Here is a 26,742-nt window from a genome sequence, read left to right as displayed (position 1 = left end):
AGCAGTTTCCTGGTTAAAGTGCAAATCCATTCAACTTTCTCAGTAGATTAAGTAGGCCTAAAATTATGCACATTATTATCACTTCCTGATTGTCTCTTGTTGGTACCAACCTCCTCTTTATCTTATGATTGGTCAACATAGCTAAGAGTAAACGTGATGCTGATGTTTATTGGATGATGGAGCTGTCACAACTGAGCTTAAAGCCATCCAATAGGATCGGATAGACCAGCTGGGATGGTGTGGAGTCGTGAGCGGTAGGGACAGGAGTAGGTTGGGGCACTAGGAAGAGGGGGCGGTGACCATTGCAGCAGTTTACTCTCCTAATAAAAACTAATACTCGAATTACTTATTAACATTCCTTCTACATCTTGTTTCACTTTACAACTAACATTAAGAAGCATTATACTTCGCCTAAGTGTGAGTTGGCAGCATGGCGCAGCCGGACACCAAGAAATTCTTCGAGAATCTCTCCGGCGCTGGGAAATCCATCGCAGTTCTGACAAGTGGAGGAGATGCCCAAGGTATCATGCCTGTAACAAGTGGATTAGAATGTAGCATGATACTAAATGGATTATGACTGAATAGTACTACTGTATACAGTGACAACATATTCTGATATGCGATGGCAGTAGATTATGGTCGATTTGTTTTATGGTGGAACAAAACTTGACTTGGTTTAAAGTGGTCGTGAGATAGATAGGCTAAATTATTATTTTCAACAAGTGTTTTTGAGCACACTTAATGTTTTTAATCAATCTGCAGTTGTCAGCGATACATGTTTTAATATGTTAACACACTGTAATACCTGCATTGCAGTATTTCATCCATTGATTGAATAGATTTTGACGCAGAATTATCAAGGCGCTCAATACCGCATCTCTGCGAAACGGGCTGCATGATAACATATCTGCATGCCAACATATAATCACATTCTGCAGATCATCGAGTATCGAGGGTGCGATAAGCTAAACGATTTTCAGATGTTCTCGATTTTGCAAAACTATTGTAGGCCTATATACATAATTATTGTTATATAAGCCTACTGTAGAAATGTGCCTATAATATACACTAGCATGCATTTGCATGGAGATGTTATCTGTATGGCCACGGATAATAAAACAAACCGAAGTTTATATAAGCATTTACGTTTCCTACATTATGTGCGTCAAAGCACGTGTCTTGTAGCATGGCACGGGCAGTGGGTAAAACCATAGGGGAAGACACGCACTTGAATCGTGAGCTGAAGATGTGCGTACGTGAGGAGTGGCAAGTAAAAGCGGGGTTTGCCTCAATGCGTCACTAGAGGGAACGCAATGTCTCTGAACAGCAAGCATGTCGTCGCCTAGTCTAGTAGCCTAGGGTGTGGACTAATGGTGAAATATTGAGCTCCCTATTATCACCAAGGTATAAGTTTCTCTGTACTGCCAGTGCGTGTCCAATACAGCGTTTTTTAAACGCTCTGCACCGCTTGCCTTCCCACAGTTCACCATGCTCGCGGGCGTATCCGACAGGTTAATACAGAGTTGTAGTAAGGTCACTGTTGTAGTCATGGCCAAGCGTGCAGACTTTGGTTCATGTACTCACAATATCGATTGATACCACTTTTACTCACATGATGCAAGAAATTATCCGCTGGCTAGATGTAGCATGATCTTATCTACCCACAAAAGTTCAGCTTTTTTTTGCAGCAGTATTTTTATCTGAGTTCAATGTTACGCAACCGGACGTGAACGCCACTACATTACAGTGTTATGCAGTCTCACAATATTGATCAAAATACCACTTTTACACACATGACTCAAGAATGAACCGCTAGCTAGATGTAGCATGACTTGATAAACTATATAATGGTTCTGGCTCTTTTTAGCAATATACTATTGCTATATAATTGTGACTATTACGAGTTATAGTTTTGATGTATTTCTTTTTGGTCATGTGCAGAGCATTCTTAATGTGAATATATATATATATATATTCACGAAATTCAAGAAAACAGTCATTTGAAACTTTTAAAGCTCTACGGAAGTTCAGGGGAATTCCTTTCGTTCTTCACACAACTATACAGCTAAATGGGACTGCCATTTAGGGTTTGAGGGACACATTTATGTTTGCATCCACAATGAACAAAATATATTGAAATCCATTCCTGTGCAGCCTACACACAAGTTTCTGTCATCCAATGAATGCTGCAATTAGTCTCCTAGCAACACTTATTGGCACTAACTAGCAATGACACAATATCTGGGCCACAGTCATTCATTTCCCTGCCAGCAACACACAGTGCCCTGGTTGGTTATGAAAGCATGCTGAAACCCTTGTTGTGAGCATAATAAGTCTCTCAACCTTGACATTCAATGCATCGTTGAAGCCCTCCCACTGGTCCTGGTGAGGCTGTGAATGGTTGTGTTGTGTGGTGTGCATGAGGTGTAGGAGGGCGTTTGACTCAACATGGTGCAGACCAATGTTGGATCCAGAGGCCTACAGTATTTGCACTGATACTGAAAACAAGAAAGTACTACATCAAACGTTATTCCAGTATATGTTTTATTCCTGTCACCAATGGAGGACTAAAAAATGATGTCATGTCATTGATGCTTTTGCACAGTAAAGTGTGTTCTGTGACCATCAATTTGTAGCCGTAGATTCATTAAGTATTAATGGGAAGTACATTCATAGAGAATACGTGGGGTATTAGAAACGTTGCACTCGGCACTACTCAAATGCGGGGGAGAACTGCCCCAGACACTGGGTGGGTTCACTCCCAGCATTCACGGCACTATCACATTTATTTGTACATGCAGTGTGTGTGCGGTGGACATGTTTCGCTCTGTACGCAATGCCTTCCAGTGTCATACCCCTTCTTTCTTATGTTGTTTTACAGGAATGAATGCAGCTGTGCGGGCTGTGGTTCGTATGGGTATCTATGTAGGAGCTAAAGTCTACTTCATTCATGAGGTGAGAAGCCAAGGACAGTTCCCCAGGGGTTGGTACCAGTCTAGACAGTGAGATAAATATGTACTGACATACTGTGTTCTGTGCTTGAGGGTAAATCCTCCCTTAGAACTGGGTTCAGACAGTTCCCTTAAAGGTTCATTTTGAGTCCAGCTGTACTTGGAATGTTGCCATGTCATGTCAAACGGTTGTGGGAACAGTTTCCTGTTCTGTTTCAAGGAATATTGTATATTTTTTACTCGTAATGCATTTGTAATGTATTATAGACTCATTTTCTAGCCATTGAATAGGATGATGCTGATGGTAGCTGTGTGAACTGCAAGGGCTGTCAGATAGACCAGAAGTGGGCTATCTGGTTACCACTGTCTCTGTAATTGGATTAGAACAGCCCTTCCTGAGTGCAGTGTCATCCACATGAGTCTTCTATAAACAAAGCCTTGTAAGATGTATTAGTGTACACAGTATTTTCTATATAGGGTGAACATTCTTATTGGTAGCTCTATTCAAATATAATGAAACATTGTATTTTAAAAGTGTCAGAACATTTTAATACACATATACAAATGGTTATAACATTTAGTGTTTAACCGGTTCATAAATAGACAAAATACTTTTATACAAGTAAAAAATTGAAGGTTTCATGTTTTGTTTCTCTGTTCAGGGTTACCAGGGAATGGTGGATGGCGGTGATAACATTGAGGAGGCATCCTGGGAAAGTGTGTCCAGCATGTTACAAGTGGTGAGGAGCCGGACAGTAGAATTACTGAAAGACGGTTTGACCTCAAGCCAAATATTATGTATGAGGTCAACATGATCATCATAAGCTACACATACAGCGTACTGACAAATATTTTTAGCCTCCGATTTCAAAATATGTCAACAACAAGTCAGAGATAAGCTCAGCTGACCCTCCGCCCATGGTCACCAGAGTGGAAGAGTTTGTGTCACTGTTGATATTCATGTTGACAACGACATTTGAGACTTTGACCAGCAAGAATGATGTGGTTGACAACAATAACAAAACAGACACCCACAACATCATAGAAGTAGAGTTAATAATGTGCATTTGTAGAAAAGGATGTCAAATAATAGTTCATGATGATGGCATCAACTCATTCAGATTTATCATACAAAGGTTTCTTTTTGGTGTGTTCTACTCATCACCCAGGGTGGCACGGTGATTGGCAGTGCCCGCTGCAAGGAGTTCCGCTGCCATGAGGGGCGCCTGAAGGCAGCCCACCATCTGGTGCAGCGTGGCATCACCAACCTGTGTGTGATTGGAGGAGACGGCAGTCTGACCGGGGCTAACCTCTTCAGGGAGGAGTGGAGCGGCCTATTGGAGGAGCTGATTCAGCAGGGTAGGTTGATCTAGCACGGCTTTGGGCCAACTTTTAATATTGATGCATCTACATATAATGGTAGTTATCCTTAGCCTTTTCTTAAGTGAGCTGTGCTGCATCAGCCACAGTCTAGAAATAAGGGCGTGGAATTGTGGATCATTCTTTGGCTATTTTGATCATGCATTGTGCTTTTTAGCAAATCGCCCCAAAATAATTCACGGAACTGGTCTGGTTGGTGCATTAGACAGTGCTGTCAAGTACAGAACAGACCTTTTCTTTTTCTTCATCGGAACTTCCATTTACATCTGCTCCTGCAACATCTGCTCTTTTTGGGGCCACTCAGGAGCATCAGTCTTATGTTTTGCCTCAGTGGGTTTGTGATGCATTCTGGGATTTGTATTTGTCTAGGAACGATTGATGAGGAAGCTGCCCAAACCCACTCTGAGCTGCACATTGTGGGGATGGTGGGCTCCATCGATAATGACTTCTGTGGCACCGACATGACCATCGGGACAGACTCTGCCCTGCACAGAATCATTGAGGTGGTGGATGCCATCATGACCACTGCACAGAGGTAGCAACATGGCTATTTTAATGGTACAATGCTAAATTTAGAAGGATTGTCACTAAGATGTAGATTTTCACTGACTGACATTTCAAACATCTTTGTTTTCTTTCAGCCACCAGAGGACATTTGTGCTGGAGGTCATGGGCAGGCATTGTGGGTAGGATGTCATTGTATACTTTTCTATTTATATCAGTATGCACTGTAATAGAAAATAGCAATGCTAAATTCACACTGTGTGTGCACGCGTGTATTATATATATGTGTGTGTGTGTGTGTGTGTGTAGGTACTTGGCTCTGGTGAGTGCTCTGGCGTGTGGGGCTGACTGGGTGCTGATCCCTGAGATGCCCCCTGGGGACGGCTGGGAGGACCAGATGTGCCAGAAACTGTCTGAGGTAACACACACACACACATACACACACACACACACACACACATACACACACGTAAATACACATACACAGTAATATAATTACCATTGCCATTCTAGCCATAGTAGACGTAGATGTTACAGTATGTTTGTCATTGCTCAGAGTCGTTCCAGGGGGTCAAGGCTGAATATTATCATAGTGGCAGAAGGAGCCATTGACAGGCATGGAAATGCTATTACCTCAAATGTTGTCAAGGATGTGAGTACTGTAAATAGAACCTGGAACCAAGGGGGAAACAAAAGCAGTCCCTTGCTGCGGGAATAGCTTAATGCTCATCCAATACAATCTCAAAAGAGATGTGGTCAAATGGGCTATTTCTCAATACAGTAGCCTGTAGCTATTCCTCCAGGACTGGGTCCCAGCTTTTGGAAAGCCAAATGCAAGACGTTTTCTGTCATGTTCTGTAAATATTTGCCTTCTTTGTATTTCTGTAGAATCGTGCAGATAAGAAAAGACTGAATATCATAATCGTAGCTGAGGGGGCGATAGATTCTTACAACAAGCCAATAACTACCGACTATATCAAGGATGTAAGTACGGTGGAGTCACAAGTTTTTCTTCTGACTGTCCTGTGCTGAGTCTTCTCTGTGCTGTGGAACCTCAATCGTTGCCCATTTTTCATTTTCCATTCGTCACAACCATTCCATATTTCTACTTGCTACTTTATTTTCCACGCTGCGTACCCTTGCTTCACACAGTGTTCAAAAAATTCCTTTCACCAAGAAATTTGTCTCCACGGAAGAACTGGCCACCATTTATTTGTCACTTCTTCCTCTCAGGCATTTTCCTAGTGGTGTGAACTCTTTCTCCCTGCCTACCTTGTCCATCCTTATAACACAGTGAGTTTTACACTTACCGTCAGAGAAGAACCAGGCGGAGGTGTTAGATTCCCGCTGACGTGGCAGGAAACGTGTTGCATGTGCTTGTTCATTCCCCTTCGTTTCATCACTAAAAGCATGTAATTAGCACTGTATGCTTTTCCCTGTTTAAACAAATTATGTATTTGTATATTATTTGCATGTTTGGACGGCTGGCAATATGTACCATCACAGTAGTAGTTACAGCTAGAAAATAAAATACCTAATAAAAAAAGAAAGTTTGTACACTTCCAATGTTTGATTAAATCTGGGATTGTCCGAAAAATAGCATACCATTTATGTACCTCTTTCCTTTCTTAGCTTGTTGTAAAGTGTCTGGGCTTCGATACCCGAGTCACCATCCTGGGCCATGTCCAAAGAGGAGGAACCCCTTCTGCCTTTGACAGAATCCTGGTAGGTGGACTTTGTTATCGACGATACGTTAGTGGTACAGTATGTTGCACACAAAATGTAATTGATCTCTAATATCATAGTGAAGATCAACTTGATCGCTTTAAATTATACCAAAATAAATATGCCTACGTAAACTCCTCCGCAATTCCCATGTAAACATGGATGACCCTTGACCCTGTGTAGGCCAGTCGTATGGGCGTGGAGGCTGTCCTGGCCCTGCTGGAGGCCTCTCCCACCACCCCCGCCTGTGTGGTGTCTCTGTGTGGGAACCAAGCTGTTCGCCTGCCCCTCATGGAGTGTGTTCAGATGGTGAGTGCTTAGTTCATGGGTAAAACCTGCCATCAACCTGCCTATACTTGACTGTCACACATGAGCCAGGTTCAGATCCTGATAGCCAGGTCTCGAGGGCTGCATTCATGTGGTTGAGTGTTGTAAGCGTGTCCCTCTTGGAATGTGTTCAGATGATACACTAAGTGCAGTGGGCCTTCCATTTAAGGCCATGGCACCTTGCCAACTGCAACTGCTGGAACTGGCCAACCAAAATGACATGAATACATGCAGCACTCTGTGTAGTATGGACTGAAGATAGATATCACTGGGCATGACTCAGCTAGCAACAGCAAAACACGAATTTTAAGCGTGTTCTGATGGACAACGTGGTCCTAGTATGTCTGGTTTCATGTTTTTGCTATGAGTAAGTGTGTTTACATAACATCTACTGGGATCTGCAGTAGGAAGTACACAGTACTTTGCTGTACTGTGTACATGCTTGTCTGGGACCAGAACAATGGCACTGGTTGAGTGTACTGTATGTATTGTAGTCAGTCTTTCACTCACTGTTACCACCATATCTTTGGTTCCAGTCTGTCTAGTGAAAGAGGAGGGCCTAACAAATACATTTACCATTTTAGTGGTGTGTTTCTCAGAGTGACACAGCTTTCAATACAAAAAGTTATATTTATTACAACACCCTTTTACGTTTGAATAACTGTGCAGGGATACCGTGTGCTGTTTGTGTCAGGACTCTTAAATAACTGGTGATGGTATTTAACAAGAGAAAAAAAATATCTTGATTTTTTTTATTAGACCCAAGAAGTTCAGAAAGCCATGGATGAGAAGAAGTTTGAGGAAGCTGTTAGACTGCGTGGCAGGTATGTTATTATATAGGAAATATACATTGTCTGACATCAAGCATAGTGAATTTCATAAATGTTCTAAAACATCTGTGTCTGCTCAGCTTCCTGTTGTCTATTTGCAAACAGTGTAAAGATATTTTACTGGGCTCTAATTGATCTGTCCCTGGTCTTTAAAACAATTTGGCTAATAGCCAGTCATTGAGCTGTCAACCATTTTAGATTGAACTATAAATAAACAACAGCGTGTTCTCATTTGCAGGAGCTTTGAAAACAACTTAAACACATACAAGCTTCTGTCTTACCGGAAAGCAGACTCTGAACTTCCAAATGTGAGTGTTCTACTCTCAAACCCCCAAACGCTGTTACTGTATATTTCATCATACTTCTACCAGTCAATTTGACGTTTGTCCTATTTTTTGTGTCTTTCCAGCTATTTTTGTGCATTAGGATAAGGTATTTATTGTGCAGGTGCATTATGGGTTGTGTAGTTTTGTGTGTGACATTAACTGTATGTTTATGTAATGTATGTATATGTCTGGAGGGGAAGGAGGAGGAGGAGGAGGAATCTCTGGATGATGTACGTGGCCTGTAGTAGTCAAAGCCCTGCTAAGTGCTCGTAATGAGCTTGAGTTTGTAGACCATAGCTTTCCTGCTAGCATCGTATACATTTATATCTATAAAAATAAATATTTACCAATCTGTAAGACCTTATAACCAACGTGTACTAACAGTGCCACAAACTGACAGAAGTCAATGCCTGTTCCTAGAGCCTTCCCTGCATATATTTCAGTGTCTATGCTTAGCAAAAGTAAACAAGTGTATTCTTGCTGTACTTGTAGACATGATCTGCTTTGTCATCATCCAGACTCAGGTGCCCTGTTGTAGAGGCTGATGCTCTATGACCTGTGACACTGCTCACTGATTAAACACTGTTAGGTCAATGCAAGAGATTACTTTGAGATTACCGGTAGTCCACATGCCTTGGTTCACTAAACCCAGGGAATCTTCCTATGATCCCGCTGTGGTCAAGAACCTTTAAAGGGGTGATGAGTCACTGATTGCCGAATTCCACTTCTGATCAATTGTTTTATTAATATACTTGATCAGCGGTGGAATTAATGCTCCCTGGTGAAGGCAGTGTGGTGGTGAGCCAAAGGTCAAGAGTTCACATCTTGCTTGAAAGCACTGAGAGACTGGAGGGGTGGTTTCACCTGTCAGGTTTGGTGCAGCATCATAGCAGCATCATAGCAGCATGTGGCTATGCAGCATTATCCATGCATGCTGCTCTGCCTGTTCTGCTCCCTGGCAGCGCCCTCGTTTGGCCCTGAGACAGGACACCGTGTGCTGTTCATCTGTAGTTGGGGGTAGCTTTGGGCAATCCAAAACAATGTGCAGTGTTTCAAGTTACTTCTACAGTATGTCGGTTCATGGATATTTAAATATAGTAGCTAGGCTTCTGGAGATCTAAGTAGGACAGACAGATGTAGGCATGGTGGTAATGTCATCCGCCAAAGGGCAAGTTCAAGCTTTTACCATAACACAACTGTAAAATCCCCAGTTGGGGAAGGCTTAGGTCTTGGTTGTGGACAGACCTTAAGTGTGTGGGTGTGTTTGTGTTCATGTGTGTGTGAACTCCAGAGCACCTTCAATGTGGCAGTGCTGAACGTGGGCGCCCCCGCTGCCGGCATGAACGCTGCCGTTCGCTCCGCCGTGCGAGTAGGCATCACCGAGGGCCACAAGATGTTCGCCGTCAACGATGGCTTCGAAGGCTTCTACAAGGGACAGGTACTCGGCTGGGTTGGAGAAATGCATCACATTTCGATTGACATTGCATGTCACATTTAAATCACCACAGTACTATAACACCAACTGAAACTGATGACATCTTATAATATAGTAATCTAGTTTACACTGACCTTGCAACACCTCACTGGTGCTGAGTGCTGGCTGGCATGCAGGAGTACTGGCTGTTGGCACTTCTACTGGTGTACTCTGCCCTGTTCCATAGATAAAACAGTGTGTGCAGATAAACAGCAGTGCTTACTGTAAGCCAATTACTCTCAACCCTACTCACTCCTTCCCTGCCAAAGCACAGCATGCACACCAACACACACAACCCTGCCACTAGTGCTGCCTGGTTTTACCCAGTGATACCTCAGGAACTAACCTGGAAAACCAACACTATCTAGCCACCCAGTTAACAATAACACAGTGCCCTACAGCACCAGGTACCAGGGCAGAATGTAGCTACGGTACTGCTCTGAATAATCTGCTTTATGTGGAACAATAATGGAGCCGAGCAGCCTACGCGTCCAATACATTTGGTTGCTTTGTGCCTCCTGAGAATGACTAGTGAACACGTCATTTTGTGACTAGCCAACCATGTTTGATTTGAGTAAATTGACCAACATTTACTTAGCTAGTTCGGTGTTCTGTGTCTTTCTAGATTAAGGAGATTAAATGGGGAGACGTAGGCGGCTGGACCGGCCAAGGAGGATCCATACTCGGGACAAAAAGGTTCAGTTTTATTCCTCATTTGTGTTACAAATAATGCAAAATCAAACACATGTCAAACACATTAACAGAGTGAGGTGAATTATTATATTTCTTATTCCAGAACCCTTCCAGCAAAGCATACTGAGAAGATTGCTGAGCAAATGAGGATACATAATATCAACGCGCTACTCGTCATTGGTGGATTTGAGGTACATGCAGCACAATTCAGTATTCAATGTATTCATTCTAAATACTAGAATAGTGTACATTTACCAGACAGTATTGCTAGTAAAGTATAAAATAAGTATAAAATATATTTGTTTGTAATATTGGTAATATTTAAGGGTTAAAGTATTATCATTATGTTTAGCCTTTGCATATTCCTGAAAAGTAAAGAAGACAATTACAGTTGCTGTATTAATGTATTGAACATGGTGTTCATGCAAATCATCAGTCATTTAGTCTCTAGTCTAATCTCCATATTTGAATGTAAAACCATGATATATTGATTTCAATGTAGCTAGTGATCATTCACCGTTACAGTGTATCTATATGTACTTGAACCATACCTTGTCCACAACTCACAGCACCCTACAGGCTCTCTCCCAGTGTTGTGTCCACCATCCTCCCAGTCTGTCTGTCTGTGGAAGAACTGTGTGGTACAGTACTTCCTGTCTGTGTCTCACCGTCCGTCGTGATAGGCCTGGCTCCCTCACCCTGGCTCCGCCCACCCTGTCCATGTCTTTTATCTCCGATGCCCCTCCCTCTAAAGGCTGGGCTCTGCCATTGCAGGCCTATCTGGGACTGATGGAGCTGTCTGCAGCCAGGGAGAAATACAATGAGTTCTGTGTCCCTATGGTCATGGTGCCGGCCACAGTCTCCAACAATATACCTGGCTCTGACCTCAGCATTGGCGCAGACACGGCTCTGAATGCCATTACTGACGTAAGTCTGGCTGGAACACACAGCCTGGGTATGTGTGTGTGTGTGTGTGCATACTTTATATGCATACCCACCAGCACCCGATTACATTTGGGAATATCATTAATAGTATCTCATTCTGACATTTACCAGCAAAAAGAGCCACATTGACATCATCATTATGTAACAGTAAATGTAGCAGATCACACTCCCAGAAAAGCACAGCAGTTGGTTTCAACACAGCAAGCGATTTTAAAATCTTTGAGAGAGCTAGTCTTTAGTGTGCACATTATGGTGCTTGCATCATTTTGTGATACAGTCCCCTCAGATCAACTGACATGTTATTATTGCAGCCAACTCCACTTCTTGGAAAAGGCATCTGCAAAAAAGAACTCTGCGTGTCATACGATATATCAGGTTTACATGATGTCATTCCTACTGTAAGACCACTGTGATGGATGAGGTCAGGGCGTGTTAGAACTTGCTGGTGAATGTCAGACGGGTGCTCAGTCAGCCCAGGTAAGTGATGGTGGTAGGTAGGTGAGTAGGCAGGTAGGGGCATGCTCTCCAGTGACGTCAGCGTGGCATGTGTGGCCCTCAGCACGGTGCTCTCTGCACCTCACTATGTTTGGCTGGTAAACACCAGGTGAGTGGGATCCTGGTCTGGTTCAACACAGCATGTCACCACAACACCCACTCCTGTTCTGTCCTGACAGCATCTGTCTAGTCGGATGGACCGTTTGCAAGTCGCACGCAGGGTAAGAACAGGAAGTCGCATTGCAAGGACGTTTGTTCAGATTATTATTATTGACATCAGACCATTTGGGATTTTTTCTGGATTTTTCCTCGCACTCATCTGAGATTCTCATCTCATTATCATAATCACCTGCACCTCATTAATATGGGTTTTCATTAGATTCTCACCAAGTGCAGCGTGTCTAATCCATTTGAGCAGTCACACGATTCAGTTGAAAAAGGAGGATTGCGAGAGTCTATCACCATGTTTCAAAAAAAGACAAGATTGCGAGTCATAGTTAACAATCCTTTTTGTTTGCTTGAACCAGGCCAGACCCCTCCATCTTGTTCTTTTCGCCCGTGCGTCTGCATGTGAATGTGGACCTGACTAATCTCCAGCATCTTTCAACCCGTGCCTCTCTGTGTCCGACGTCGTCAGCCCAGTGTGCAGTGTCATGGCGCCGTGCCGGCTTGACTCCTCTTGGCCTGTCACCATCGGAGTATATCTGTCACGTCAGTATCACTATTTGTCAGCCAGGGTGACCCCGTCCTGCCCCCCCTGTCTCCTTTCAGCCAATGGGAAGCCAACAACCCTATCACGCGGAGAGAGCCACCCTCAGGATGCACACATACACTACAGAGGAATTTCAAGTCTTCCTACATTACTCACATCCTGTCTCCCTTGCTTCTCGGGCTCTCCCAAACAAGGGAAAGAACGAAGCGACTCGAGATCCTCTCCTCCAGTTCATTTTGAGAAGGAGGCGAGGAAAGAGGAGCCAAGGAGACAGGGCACAAGCAATTGGAAGACTATTGAGATTCAACCCTACATGTTATAGTGTGGGTCAACGACAGTATATGAACATGTAGCAGTGAGTGAGGGTCTTGTTTTGTAGCGCCCCCTGGTGGTCTAACACATTGTTGCCGCCACCTCAGGCCTTTGAGTGTCTGCTGCAGCTCTATGAGGCCCGGGCCAGCCACCAGGAGTTTTGCATCCCGATGTGTATGCTGCCCGCCACCATTAGTAACAATGTACCAGGCACCGATCTGAGTATCGGGGCTGACACCTCGCTCAATGCCATCGTGGAGGTAAGGTACAGTAGGACCCTGGGAGGGTTGGACGAGCGTGAAAGACTGTTATAGTTTAGTTCTAACATGAGTAACAGTATAGAAGTGTAGATTGATCCGTCAGAAGTCATAGCATAAATACTAATTTGTTGCAATATATTTACGTTGTAGTTCATTAACATAATCTGTGTTTTTACTATTTTGGTCTATCTTAATCAGTTTCATTAGTTCTGTTTTATTGTGCTGAAGTTTAATGTAGTCGGCCTACTCAATCATTAGTGATCAATATGTATGATGATGTGGCTTTGTTTAGATTAAGTGGAGAAATATTGTACTGCAAGTCAGATAGTTATAGAAAAAAGTTTGGTTTCGGAAACAAAATCAGAGAAATAATTTTTTTGGACTGATTTATGAGCACCAGCCAACATTGATAACCCATAGTGGAAAAGAAGAATGCCCAAATTAATACATAAAACTACAAGGACTTTTCAACAATATATAGAGGTTTCTCACAACACTCTTATGAAATAAAGTCTACTCAGTAAATCACAGTGCACATAGACCATGCATGTCCTACCTATTGAGTAAAACTATATAGACTTGAATTGACTTGTATTTCTGGCTTTGTGTTTTGGAAGAAGCCATAGTGTACCCCTCCCGTTTCTGCTGCTTGGTAAACGCTGTGATGTTGTTATGTGTTGCGCTATTATGAATTGTGACTCAGCATGTATACAGTTACTGTGTCAGCATGCCTATAACCAGGTTTAGCTAACCCAAAAACTTGTTTGTATCTGCATGGCAATTATGATAGGAAAACCTGATTGTCTCTCTTATGAATAACAATTTGTATGTGTGTGTGTGTGTGTGTATGGCTCCATATTATCCATGTGTGTGTGAATGTGTGGATGTATGTGCCTATGTGTGGATGTATGCACATGTGTGTGTATACCTATACGTGTGTGTGTGTATACCTATACGTGTGTGTGTGTACCTATACGTGTGTGTGTGTACCTATACGTGTGTGTGTGTGTATACCTATATGTGTGTGTGTGTACCTATACGTGTGTGTGTGTACCTATACGTGTGTGTGTGTGTGTACCTATACGTGTGAATGTGTGACAGACCTGTGACCGCATCAAGCAGTCAGCCAGTGGGACCAAGCGCCGTGTGTTCATCATTGAGACCATGGGCGGCTACTGTGGCTACCTGGCCAGTGTGGGGGGGCTGGCGGCAGGGGCGGACGCTGTCTACATTTATGAGGAGCCCTTCGACATCAGAGACCTGCAGGTCAGAGAGAGCCTTTTTTATGTATGGTTTTTATATGGTATTTAATCAAATACATTTATGAACATAACAATACTTGCTACACCGTCTGTCACGCTCAACCATCAGCAGATATTTATTTCTGGAGTGTGCATGTGACCCAGATTACACTGTGCTGATATTAATAGCCATAGAGCATTATCATTCCAGTAGGTGATAAGCTGTTATCAACTTCAGTTCTGTTGGATCGACTGGGAGAAAAACATGACAAGAGTAGTGTTGTCAAGTGTCAGTCTGCAGTCCTTGGTTGGGTTGCAGCTGGTTGGGGAAGATTATTCTTTTCAGTGCATTAACTAATAAGAAAGTTTTACTTGGAACAGAGATTGACCTTTGTCTTACCGGAATGCATAATAGAAAATATATTTCATATTGAGTCCATTCAAATGTCCAATCGTCACATTTACTGTTATGCAATGTGACATGCAATGTGGGAAATTGTCAGGAATCTAAAACTGATGATAGGGTTAGTGTTACTTAGCGGTCAAACTTGTTCAATCAAATTATTGCTCACATATTTGGAAAAAATTATTAAATAAAAGATTTTCCAAAAACGAATAGGCAGCAAACAGTGCCCCATGCTGGTTGACAGGGTACATCACACTGCCCTTCTCACAGGAGAGTGGTGAATGACATTCTGCAGTCTCCTGTTCTGTAGGGTGCAGATAGAGGAGAAAGCGCCCAGGCTAGTTTGACAGGAGCTCATGTGATGTTTTTTGCTTTCATGCCTCAGTCCAACGTTGAGCACTTGACGGAGAAAATGAAGACCAGCATTCAGAGGGGCTTGGTGCTGAGGTGAGACTCACAGTAGTCGACAAGAGCTGCTGTCTCGTAATCTCCACTGTACGTACATAGTGTTAAAGAGAAAAGGATACATGTAATGGCATGATAACTGCATAGCATCCGCCGTTGCTTTGCGTGAAAGGAATTATTTTGTCGTGAATGTTTACGTGATCACAGTGGGGATCTCCACAAAGATGCATGGATGCCTGGAAAGACCGATCTTTGCAAACACATCTTTGGAAGATACAGAGGGAAGATTTGACCTTACTAGACTACAGAACGTGCTGGCCTATTTTATCAAGCAGCAGTGTCCCCCCAGTGCTTTGTTTTGAGGGCATTACATCATTACGCAATGACTGTTTAGATGCAGTCTGAACGATGGGTTCATGTTAGGTGACCCGCTGTATGGAGCTTGTTAAAGTAAGGGTTTAAGCAGTTGCAGTGAGTGACTGGAGAGTGCGGCTGCTTCCACAGGAACGAGAACTGCAATGAGAACTTCACCACAGACTTCATCTACCAGCTGTACTCGGAGGAGGGGAGAGGCGTGTTTGACTGCAGGAAGAACGTGCTCGGACACATGCAGCAGGTCTGGTTATCAAGCACACACATACAAGCTGACAGACAAACAGGCCAACTGAACAATACAGAATTGCACTTTGCATTTGGTCACCATTTATTTGATTATTTCCAAAGGGAGGTGCACCCTCTCCATTTGACAGGAACTTTGGAACTAAGATTGCAGCGAAAGCCATACAGTGGATCTCGAGAAAGCTCAAGGAGTCCTACAAAGAAGGTAAATACAAAGAATGTAAACAGTATGATTCCCAACATTTCTGATGCACTTCCATCCACAGTATGTGTCTAACACAGACCAGGTGGTGTGTTGAGGCGTATGCATGACTGTCGGTCGTGTCCACGCAGGGAAGGTGTTCACTAACTCAGAGGACACGGCCTGCCTGCTGGGCATGCGGCGCAGAGCCATGGTCTTCCAGCCTGTGGTGCAGCTCAGAGATGAGACAGACTTTGTGTAAGACTACTTACCCTATTCAGCTCGTCGTTTACATCTGCTTACAACCTCATGAAAATGCTCACATTCGTTTTGTGTCCATCAGTAAGATGAGTCATACCTGCTGCATGTTTTAATTTCTGACATTTATCATGTGACGTTTTTAAATGAACAGACTGCTTCTTGTATTACTCCCAAAATAGTATCAGAACTATGCATTTCTGATCCTTTAATTTGGGCACTATTTGGAAGTTGCTTTGGATAAAAACATGCTAAATGCATACAATGTAAATGTTCCTCCAGGAATGGGGCACACAATTTAGAGTTTGTGTGTGTGTGTGTGTAGCCACAGGATCCCTAAGGAGCAGTGGTGGCTGAAGCTGCGTCCTCTGATGAAGATCCTGGCCAAGTACAAGACCAGCTACGACGTCTCAGACTCTGGCCAGCTGGAACATGTGACCCGCATCCGTCCCAAAGAGAGCGACACCTCCGCCATCTAAACCAGAACCAGGCCACATCCAGTACCAGGCCACAGCCAGTACCAGGCCACGACCAGGACCAGACCTACCCTAACCTTGAGGGAAGTCCCAGAGTGTGGGTTAATGAGTTAGCCAGATTGCAAATTTTCCAAAGTAGCTAGAAATATTGCACTAGTAGTACATTAAGGAAGATCATTGGGTATTTGACTGTTACCTACCTACACCTACAACAACCTGCATTCTAGCTTTCCAAAAGAAATAATCTATCAAGCTGTATTGAATAGTTTTATAAAAGTTGTCTGGCTAACTTAGCAGTCCTCCTTTGTGGAACCCCCCCCCCCCCCCCCCCCCCCCCCCCAAAAAAAAGACTGGCTTGTTTTAGGAAGGAGAGGAGTTGGCTCAATCAGTGTATCTTCTAGTGCTTTCTGTCCCACAGTGATGTGCTCCCAAAAGCTGCTTATAGGAACACCAGTGTTAAGAAGTTTACTATGGACATAACACCCTGTCCCTACGCTGGTGAAAATCTAAATGACTTGATATGTAAGGCAGGAGATTCCAACTAAACTCAGAAAGCTAGGGCTCCTGTTTTCCAGTATCTTCTTACAGAATACTTTTCTGTTTCGATATGCTTCCAGTAGGGGCTTGCTCTTGTTCTACCATGACATTTTCTCCTTTTGGCTATATCTCTGCCATGATCAGAAGGGAAGGCTAGCTGTGTGTCTCCAGTCACTTGTGTGTGTGTGCTGTGATGTCACTTGTTGCTATTTGTGTCAAACATGGGCTTATATGTGGCATTCACCAGTAAAGTATACTAGATAGGTTCATTTGAGGACAATGCATTTGTGAACCCTATTATGCAATATAACCTTGTTTTAATGTGTTGACTGCAGTGAGTGTTCTCCCAAAAGATATTAAATAATATTTATTGTGATGATAATTTGGAATGCTGTGTTTATTCATTCGTGATATTGCGGCTATTCTCATGAGTATCATGAGTTAGATAAGTGTCAAAATAAAAGGTCATTCCTTTATATGTTATATTATTAAATGTAACACCAAGCTTACATCAGTCAAAGGTTTAATAGATACATAATTCCAGCAAATTCTCATAAATACATGTACTCTATGGAAATAACATGAAAAACGTCCTGTCATGTAACATGATGTTCCTGCTGATACTTCTTTCACCAGTAAAGTTGTTGGAGTGGTTTGGACCCTAACATCAAACTAAATGAAAGAGTGTATATTAATATGTTCATAATGACTGCTGATGTGAGGTTAGAACAGTTTTTGCCTGATTTGGGGAATAAATAATTATTGGCCAAAATCCTTGACACAAGTTCATTGAGACATGAGTTCACTTCAGAGCATTTATCAAAGAGTCAACAAAGATAACACTGATGTTCACCTGCTATGACACTGTTTTGTGTTGAACATGTTCGTGAATCCATTATTTTATTATCCAGGATGGGTCCTTCTTGATCGCATCATTATCAGGTCCTAAAATGGCCACGCCACATGTTCTCTGTCCAATACCAAGGTACCTGGGTAGAAAAACAGGATTTGCTACATCAATATCATCTCTGCATCCTGCTCAGCAGGATACTAGAATATGCTATCCACTCAAAAATAAAATAATACTAAATCCTAAAATGAAATCTAGCACCAAAACGATGTGTAGCAGAAGCTCAGGGTTAGTTTCCTACCTTGCAGCGACATCCACCAAGCTTCTGTCTGTCACAGCGAAGAGTCTCTCTCTGTGACCCTGCTTCAGCTCGTCTGTGACGCCACTCAGGAAGCGACCCATACCTGCCCCGCGAGAAGTAACACAACGTCACATGACGACGGGAGTTTCAGAAATCTCTGTGTTCACAATACACACTATGGGTTACATTCCTTTAACAAAGAAATTCCCAAATGTATGCCCTCACCGACAAACCGCTATTATTTTCAAGCTAAAGTTCTCAAGCTAAAGTTGAATATACATATGAAAGGGAAAAACACAGTACAAAAAAAAGAGGAGAACCCGCATTCTAACAGATGCAAATAGCTGACATTTAGTAATTGGCATTTGGGATGTGAACTGAGACGCAGGAAGTGGGGCCTGATCTTCATCACGGCAGCAGGGGTTGTGCTCACGGTGGACGTCTCACCTTTATCTGACGGGGCGACGGGAGAGTCGACCGCTGAGAAGACTGACAGCTTGGCCTCGTCAATGTCCTGCTGGGTAAACTGGCCCTCCCTGGCCCAATCCACACCCTTCCGGAACGCCGACAGGGTCTGCATCGAGTTGGGATCCCTGCAAGAACGTGGACATGTTCAGGGAAACTCAAATAGCACCTGAGCAGACGAACCCATGTTGTGGTGGTCGTGGTTTTACAACAAGGGGTTTTGGGAGAAATGGTGTCGAGGCAGAGCAGATGTCACATGACAGGGGTCCCCCGTACACACCTGTATGAATAGAAGGTGAAGAGGCCTCCTCCCCCCATTCTGGCCCCGCCCCCGTAGGCTCCTCCCTTCTCCCGGATCTCTCCGTGCAGGAACTTGGCTGTCATCATCCTCGCCAGGAGACACAGACTGGAGAGGAAAATTGATTGCAATGAACATGGATGTGGTAGGTAATATAGATGGCATACAGTCCATTGTCTTCTCTATTGTGGACTGTCAATTGAGTTAGAAAACCTGAGAGACAGGTAAAGTGGAGGAGATCAAAAAAGGGTTGTGACCCCACTAGAAAGGGCTGGACCACGGTGTGCAGGTGGGGACCAGGTACCTGGCGTAGTCCTGGTGGGTGAAGGGGACCGTGCGGATGCACTCGCTGACAAAGTTGATGGGGAACGGAAGCTGGAAGAAGGTCTTCATCTGGCAGGGCTTGAAGTGAGGCTCCTGAGGGTGAAACAAACGTTAGTGAACACCCCACCCCTTCTGCCTAGGAATGAATGAGAATGTGAATATTGAAAGTGTTCAAATCAGGGTCGTTTCATGAAGGTGATACTCACAGAAATGAGTTTTCTACTGGGCCCAGACCCAGGGGTTTCCAGTGGGTTCAATGGTCTCTGTTAGGACGAAAAGAAGAAAATGGAAATGGGTCACGTTAAAAGTGATTCAGCCATTTCAAGTATCATCTCCACAGTAAGATTTACAAGGCAACTCCCCTGAAGTTATGACACGGTTATTATGATAACATAACAGTCATACCTCAGTGATATTTGGTCTGACGTCTTTGCGCAGCTTCTTATTGGCTGCGATGTTGATCATGAAGTCTTCCAGCTGGCCAGCGGCCCCAGTCATCATCTGAGGAGTGGCGTTCAGGGCACACCTGTCCGGAGGAAAACAAAAACACTTGTGAATCCATATGGTGTACCTACATCCAGTGAGTGTCTACGGATATGCATACACGCACACAACATGCTAATACGACAACACAGTTGACAGTCTGCTGCGGGACTGTACCTCATATTCTCCGGGTTGAGCAGGTGTCTCTTGATCCTTTGAAGAGTTCGTAGTGCTAGTGAAAGATCCTGTGTCTCAGCCATCCTCTTCATAAACTTGACCTGCCAGTCACACAAAACACTGGCCAATCAAATCACCTTCTCCTGTGCTGTCATAATGTATATATACCCCAACAGTTCTTTTTTGGGGGGGTTAAAAGTGTGTTTTGATCACCCCCTTCCTGTACGCTGGCCTCTCTCACCTGGTCCATCCCTCCAAACACTTCCTGTAGGTGACCGGCAGGGGTCAGGTTGCGGGCCGCCCGGCTCATGGCGTACATGTGACCCGAGTACGAGATCCCATTGGCCAGCTCCTGCGCCGACATCATGACCAGCGATCGAAAGCGCTCCTCGTCGTCAAAGCGGGGGCTGGGGAAGGAGGAGCACATCAGGGGAGCGAACCAACCATGGAGAGGAGGACGACCATGAACCATAACCCCCAGCCTGGGTCTACCGTTTGGAGTGCCCACCTGTTGAAGGTGTCGCTCCACAGGTGGAACATGTCTGGAAGGTTCCTCTCTAGACAGGAAGAGCTGAGTAGGATGCCCTGAGAACAGGACATGGTCAGAACCTCACTCATAAGCCACACTGTTTAACATCCATCCTCAAAGCCCACAGACCAGACACAAAGTGTCAGAACAGACGCCGCCTCCACAGGTCTTCGCTGCGACGGCGGCGTTGCAGCGTCGCCGAGGGAGACGGCAGCGTTGCCGAGGGAGACGGCGTGTGCCCGAGGCCTTTACACTGACCTGCTCGTACACGTCCAGCTCGGACGAGTCGGGGATGACCTGCGTCGACACCGACATGCCTCCTGTCTTCAGCTCCATCTGCTGGGACTGCTGCCTGTAGTCCAGGCTCCCGCAGCCTAGCCTGACACACACACACATACGTTATACACACTCCTCAGCCCAGCCAGAAAGAGCCCATACGCCTCCCTACTCAAAACGCCCCCAAGCTTACTCATATGTAAAATGAACTCCCAATAGCACACGCACACTCGGTGTAAACGTGTACTGACCTGGTGATGACACTGCAGAAGAGGGGGACGTATGGCCTGAGGTCCTCGGGCAGAGTGTTGAGGCTGCACATGGCTCTGAAGTACACCATGCCGTTGGTGGGCTGCTCACAGTACTGCACTGGTACCCCGCCTACACACGGTAGAAGCACAGGGAGGGAGGGAGGGTTTAGTGAGGGTCAAGTCACCCTGATGTACACCGAGTGTACGTACTGTACGATAGAGGTCGAGTGCAAAAGAGGCCGTGTTGGTGCACCAGTGTGTACAGTGCCAGTGTGTACTGTACTATTTCCATGGCTGCTAGGGTATGAGTATGTTTGGTTAGTGGGTACCTGCAGTGCCCAGCTCCACAGGTGTGAGTGCTATCGTGGGCTCTATGTCTGACACTTTGAGTGCAGGCAGACATGAGGCGTCCTGGGTCTGGCTCTGGGCTGTCAACAGCTCGAGACCTGGAAGATAAACAACAATTACAGCTATTAACATGAGAAACTAGCTACAACATATATCAAAGCTACATGGAAGACAAAGGGCTAGAATTAACTGTTCCCTGGATGTAGTTTATGGCTACTGGGTTGATCCCTTTGAGGCTGATGAATTGGTGTGTGGTCCCAGCGAGACTGGCATTAGGCTCCTCTCTCGCTCTCTCTCTCTCACACACACACCTTTCTGGTAGATGTCCTGTTTGTCGCTGTCAGAGAGAGCCTGGATCTTCAGCTGCAGTTTGTCCTCCTCAGTCCTGGCCTGCTTGTCCAGGTAGGCATCGTCAGGACTCATGGTCAGGGTCAGCCTGTGAGTGTTGTCCTGCAAGGGAGAGGACACCTGGAGCTCATATACAGAATTGAACCTTGGGGAGTGATAGGATACAACTGAATGGAGTCAGTTGGCTGAGCGGTGAGGGAATCGGGCTAGTAATCCGAAGGTTGCCAGTTCGATTCCCGGTCATGCCAACTGACGTTGTGTCCTTGGGCAAGGCACTTCACCCTACTTGCCTCGGGGGAATGTCCCTGTACTTACTGTAAGTCGCTCTGGATAAGAGCGTCTGCTAAATGACTAAATGTAAATGTGAATGAATGTCCTGTCAGTATATGGTTGAATCAGCAGTCAGTTATCTTTTAGTCTTTGTCTGTTTAAGTAAGGTTTGTTCTATACAGATATTTATACCTTGGTGTGTACATATTACCTTGAAAGCACGTTTGTATGTGAAGTTCACAAGTACAAAAGCCCTCTCTCACCTTGAAGTAGTGCTGAACCTTGTCCTGCAGGAAGCGGGGGTTGTCCTTCAGGGCCTGTCTGAACCTGGCAACGTCCTCACTGATCTTCAGCAGCTGGACTGGGTCTCCATCGTGGTTCCAGCAGGAGGCGATATACTGCAGCCAGAAGTGGACAGGTACCTTTATTAGGACGGATGGCGCTGACATCTGTGGACGCCTACAGAGCTTCACCACAGGAGCAGCATTTGTCGTCGTCGGGAATAATTAAGCTGTGATTGTAGAGGTGTGCTTTGAGCCAATGGGTTTGTCTCAAAATTCACAGAACTCCTTAATCTGGCATACCAGGACAGGCTCAAGCAAAAGCTCAAAGTATTCAAAGGGATTTCAGAGGCTATTTCGTCCCAATCCGGTTAGAAATGTTGTCCTGTTAACCGTACCATAACACAGAATGCACAAAGGACTGCAGGAAGACGTTTGTTTCCCTAGACAATCACAGAGGATGTTTCCACAGTAGAAGCTGTGTTCATGTCCCCCGTCCCCCACCTCTCCTCTGTTAGGGACTGAGAGGGCAGTCAGGGACATCCTCACGGTTACAGAAACAGAAAGAAACAGAGGGGGGGGGGGGTGGGGGAGAGGGACGGAGGCCTCGGGACTCACGGAGGCCAGGGATAGGCCGAAGCTGGTGGACTGGTGCTTCATCTGGATCTCCAGCTTGTGCAGAAGAGCCTCGATCCTCTCGTCCTCGAAGCCGTCCCTACAGCAGCGGCGCAAAACACGGAGGGGACCCTCAGCGTTCAGGTCGAGAAGGAACGTCACCGCGACGGTCAACGGTCGAGACGGAGCGTTCGGCATACTCACGCGATGATGCCGTCCACGGTTTGGCCGATGATGCTCTTGACTCTCTCGATGTCCTCCTCAGCCATCCCTTGGAGACCGATGCTGAACGACGCCTCTTTGGTGCTCCCATCATATCTGGGCAAGACATTCAACTGGTTTTACTGAAGCAGGCCAGACAGACCATCACATTTCCTTCCCCTCCCTTCCACTGAGACATTACAATCTGATAACACTGTGTGTCATCAGATAACACAGCCCGGACGATGATAAGCAAGATCCCTCCCTCTATGACACGTACCCGACGACAGAGGAGAAGTCTGTCCCGATGTTGGGCTCGAGGAGGGCCTTGTAGAACGGAGAGTTGGGCCCAGAGATCATCAAGGAGGACAGCAGACTCAGGGTGAAGGCTTCAAACGTATCTGTGATGCTGGGAACAGGGGTGGAGAGGGAGAGGGAACAAGCAAATTACAACTTTGAAACATCCCCGTAATCGGGCCAACGAGCAGGCAAACAGTAATCTGCTCTCCCAAGCTGACCTACATAGGTTGATGACATCAGTAAGCCAGATGCCCCTAGGGAAAGACCATGGTTCTATCTTACACATGCCTGTTGCTACTATGGAGACTTACTCTCCCAGCAGGTAGCTCATACACATGGTGTTCTGTTTGGCTGGGTCAGGGGCCATGGCGTCGGGACTGCACGTAACATGCTCCTCTCTCTGTGGACCCACCAGGCACAAACACCAATGTTATAACCATGCAAATCACACTGTGGATGACACTGTGCCAAACAGGACAACCCGCAGTCAATTCTTCAGTATGTGATTGGCCAAGTATGCGTTCTACAACCCAATCCGCCGCTGTGCTGTTGGCGTGTGGAGGGGACGTAAACAGGAAGTGGGAGACTGACCGGGCTGCTCCAGTGAGGCTGGTTGGGGACGGCAGTGTTGGGCTCGCTGCGTTGGAACCTGGACAGAGCCTGCTCCTGGATCTGCTTCAGATGTTGCTCCAGGGGCAGGTCACCATAGGTGAAGAACCTGAGGGGGGACGTTAGGAAACAACACCTGGTCAGCGTCTACGTCCCAGCACTCACAGTTGCTTATTAAAGGTACAGTAGGGTGTTTATTTGGGGATTGATCCATGTTTGTTTTTTTTCGTAGTCAGTGATGTACTGAGTTGCTGGGGTGGTGGTGTGCTGTACCGTGCGTTGCTGGGGTGGTAGTGCGTGGCGTGGAAGTCTCTGAGCTGTTGCCAGGAGAGGTCGGGGATGGCCAGGGGCTCCCCTCCAGACACCACAGAGTAGGTGTGGTCTGGGTACAGCTTGTTCTGCAGATGCTGGGCATACACTCGCTCGTTGTCTGACTAGAAACACATTCATAAAAAGGACATTTAAGATCTATTGCAATGCCACAATAGGCTTCATTGGGTTTTCAAAACAAATCCTGAACAATGTGTTTTTATTATATGTAACACAATACTTTTCAGATGAAAAAATTGAAACTCACAAAGGCCCCTTTCATTTCATTGAAGACAACGCCTTTAAAGACCAGTGGTGTACTGGGATCTGTAGGGTCTTCATTCTCTAGTCTCCATCCCTCCTGCCTTTGACAGTCACCATTTTTAGATGATAGTGTGATGAAATGAGATAGAAATGTCATATCATTTTAGGCAAAACAGAAACATTAAAACACTAAACCGCAAGGTAACAACATAAAATTATCCACTTACCAAAAATCTAATTCCCGTAAGCAAGGGAAAAAGACTGCATCCAGGTAGACAGAGAGAAGGTTCTGGAAGTCTTTGGCATTTTGTGTGGAAAACGGATACATGGTGTAATCACTGGCTGTGAACAAAAGACAACAGGATTACATCAAATGTAAAAAGATGAAATGAAGTTGAGAGACTTTCAGAGCAATTTCATGACTATAACGTACACCTGTGCACACACACACAGTCGGTTCTTTAACCGGGATCTCTGCTGTTCCACCAGTACCTGTGAAGGCGTTCATGAAAGTGGAGAGAGACCTGTTGAGCATCTTGAAGAAGGGGTCTCTGCAGGGGTATCTCTCTGAGCCACACAGCACCGTGTGCTCCAGGATGTGTGGGACACCTGTACTGTCCAAGGGGGTAGTCCTCAGCTGAACACTGCAGGTACAGAAAACAAGGACGTCTGTAATTGAACAGTTTGCCTATTTTATACTTTGTAACAAAGTGTCTGTTTGAGGAGATCATGCACTGCGTCTAGTCTAATGACTTCCAGATGGGCTCCATTTAATAAAGATTTGAAGAAGAATACTTTGTTGTGTTATACCAGCACCACCTGTGTGTGGGGGATTATTTATTTGTTGTAGTCAGCGGGAATTGGCCCAAAAACCTGAAACCTTGGGTTACCACAAATACTAGCTTTACCTGAAGAGGTTATTGGAGTCATCTCTGGCTGCATGCAGATACTGAGCCCCTGTGTTGTCATGGGTTAGCTTGACAGCTGTCAGGAACAAGTCAGGAACAGCAACAACCTGGAGGGAACATGAGGATCTTAAAGGCTCTCATTTGAGTTAACTCTTAAATGAAACAATGTAAAAGATATAGAAAACTCGTCTTAAAATGTGAGGTTGTATTTAAAGTCCATGTGAATCTACCTTACAATATGCATTGCTATATTATAATAAACACCTGTTTTATAATTATTACACCTGGTTGACTGAATGAAAGTTCGAACACTGCTACATACCTCTTTGACAGTAAAGCCATGGATCTTTTGTCCAGCCTGATACTGCAGTGCTCTCTCTGTTGCTGAGGTGGTCCTGTACCTACATTGACTTTGTCTCTGAAAACTGGAGGTGAAAGAGAAGGTTATTGTGTGCTTGCATCATGCATCTCTTGCATCAGATGTGTTGCTCAGGCTAATTGAAGGAAAATAACGTTAGAGTAAAGGGACAATGTGGCCCGTTTGTAACTCTCATGTAGGTTATGTTAGCTGTAACGTGTTACGTCCATTATCATTGTCAGAACAGAGGGCATCATCAGAACGGAGGGCTAGATGGCTAACTAGCTAGCTAAATACAAGAGTTGGGTAACCTCACCTTAAACATCGAAGTTTCTGGAGAACTGTTTTACTTTGCCGGAACATGATTCCCCGCTATTAAACTGCAAAAAATACGATTTCCTTCAAACTATTATCCATAAACGTGCATATTCAACTTCCAACCTGGTAAAACTGCTATTTTCATATGATAATCCGCGCTACCCATCCCCAGTCCATGTCCTCTTACTCATGCCGAGTGTGTTGCTGTAGTCACATTGGATTTAGTGCACATGCAATCGCGACAGTACCTGCGTAGATTGCAGACAATGTACTAGGCCTACATGCATAAACTCTACTCGCAGTATGACACAGATGAGTACAGTTACATGTTTTGCAGATCTACTTCTTGGCAGCTTTTCGCACCACTGAACAATTATATGACCGGTTTATATTCCAATTTTCTATTGGCTAATTTACGGAAGAACAGTTCTTTTGGTTGGCTAAACCTGATAGAACGCGCGTTACAAAATCCTGACAGTTTTGGAAAATTTGTGACAGGCAAAAGGAAGCAGAAATGTTCAGTTATTTGTAAGTTGTTAATATATTTGTTTGTGTTAAGTATTGCCTATTGTCGTATTTATTCGCTTTCACGATATCCTAATA

General features: G+C 44.8%; 2 protein-coding genes across 10 annotated transcripts; one reads left to right on the top strand and one right to left on the bottom strand.

The window, feature by feature from the left end:
- Nucleotides 1–245: 245 nt before the first annotated feature.
- On the top strand, nt 246–16,848 carry pfkpb (phosphofructokinase, platelet b). Of its 7 annotated transcripts, XM_067252811.1 has the most exons (23): nt 246–521; nt 2,882–2,955; nt 3,614–3,691; nt 4,121–4,310; nt 4,701–4,866; nt 4,973–5,017; nt 5,145–5,253; nt 5,724–5,819; nt 6,468–6,560; nt 6,744–6,869; nt 7,647–7,711; nt 7,956–8,025; nt 9,335–9,481; nt 10,143–10,213; nt 10,314–10,401; nt 10,985–11,137; nt 12,782–12,934; nt 14,036–14,200; nt 14,967–15,028; nt 15,491–15,602; nt 15,710–15,809; nt 15,938–16,043; nt 16,369–16,848. In XM_067252811.1, the coding sequence occupies exons 1-23, from the start codon at nt 431–433 to the stop codon at nt 16,520–16,522; spliced, it is 2,514 nt and encodes an 837-aa protein (XP_067108912.1). In that variant the 5' UTR covers nt 246–430; the 3' UTR covers nt 16,523–16,848. The 7 variants fall into 7 exon arrangements, with proteins under 7 accessions (XP_067108912.1, XP_067108913.1, XP_067108907.1 ...); XM_067252812.1 differs by lacking the exons at nt 5,724–5,819; nt 12,782–12,934 and adding an exon at nt 5,392–5,487; XM_067252806.1 differs by lacking the exon at nt 12,782–12,934 and having other exon boundaries at nt 247–521.
- A 714-nt stretch (nt 16,849–17,562) lies between these two features.
- pitrm1 (pitrilysin metallopeptidase 1) lies at nt 17,563–26,335 on the bottom strand. Of its 3 annotated transcripts, XM_067252804.1 has the most exons (28): nt 26,138–26,335; nt 25,786–25,888; nt 25,464–25,570; nt 25,048–25,199; nt 24,783–24,897; nt 24,560–24,656; nt 24,256–24,416; nt 23,965–24,091; nt 23,685–23,773; nt 23,354–23,482; nt 23,077–23,190; nt 22,876–22,972; nt 22,240–22,374; nt 21,670–21,808; nt 21,340–21,456; nt 21,011–21,140; nt 20,742–20,862; nt 20,463–20,539; nt 20,196–20,361; nt 19,955–20,055; nt 19,700–19,820; nt 19,501–19,557; nt 19,275–19,387; nt 18,953–19,078; nt 18,655–18,800; nt 18,208–18,310; nt 17,910–18,045; nt 17,563–17,728 (listed from the first exon to the last, which is right to left on the bottom strand). In XM_067252804.1, exons 1-27 carry the CDS (start codon nt 26,182–26,184, stop codon nt 17,952–17,954), a joined length of 3,084 nt encoding a protein of 1,027 aa, XP_067108905.1. In that variant the 5' UTR covers nt 26,185–26,335; the 3' UTR covers nt 17,563–17,728; nt 17,910–17,951. The 3 variants fall into 3 exon arrangements, with proteins under 3 accessions (XP_067108905.1, XP_067108904.1, XP_067108906.1); XM_067252803.1 differs by having other exon boundaries at nt 17,563–18,045; XM_067252805.1 differs by lacking the exons at nt 25,048–25,199; nt 25,464–25,570; nt 25,786–25,888; nt 26,138–26,335 and having other exon boundaries at nt 17,563–18,045; nt 24,560–24,652; nt 24,783–24,802.
- Nucleotides 26,336–26,742: the final 407 nt, after the last annotated feature.

The sequence above is a fragment of the Osmerus mordax genome, chromosome 16 (assembly GCF_038355195.1).
Source record: "Osmerus mordax isolate fOsmMor3 chromosome 16, fOsmMor3.pri, whole genome shotgun sequence".
Taxonomy (NCBI): domain Eukaryota; kingdom Metazoa; phylum Chordata; class Actinopteri; order Osmeriformes; family Osmeridae; genus Osmerus; species Osmerus mordax.
This window is presented reverse-complemented; position numbering and strand designations above follow the sequence as displayed.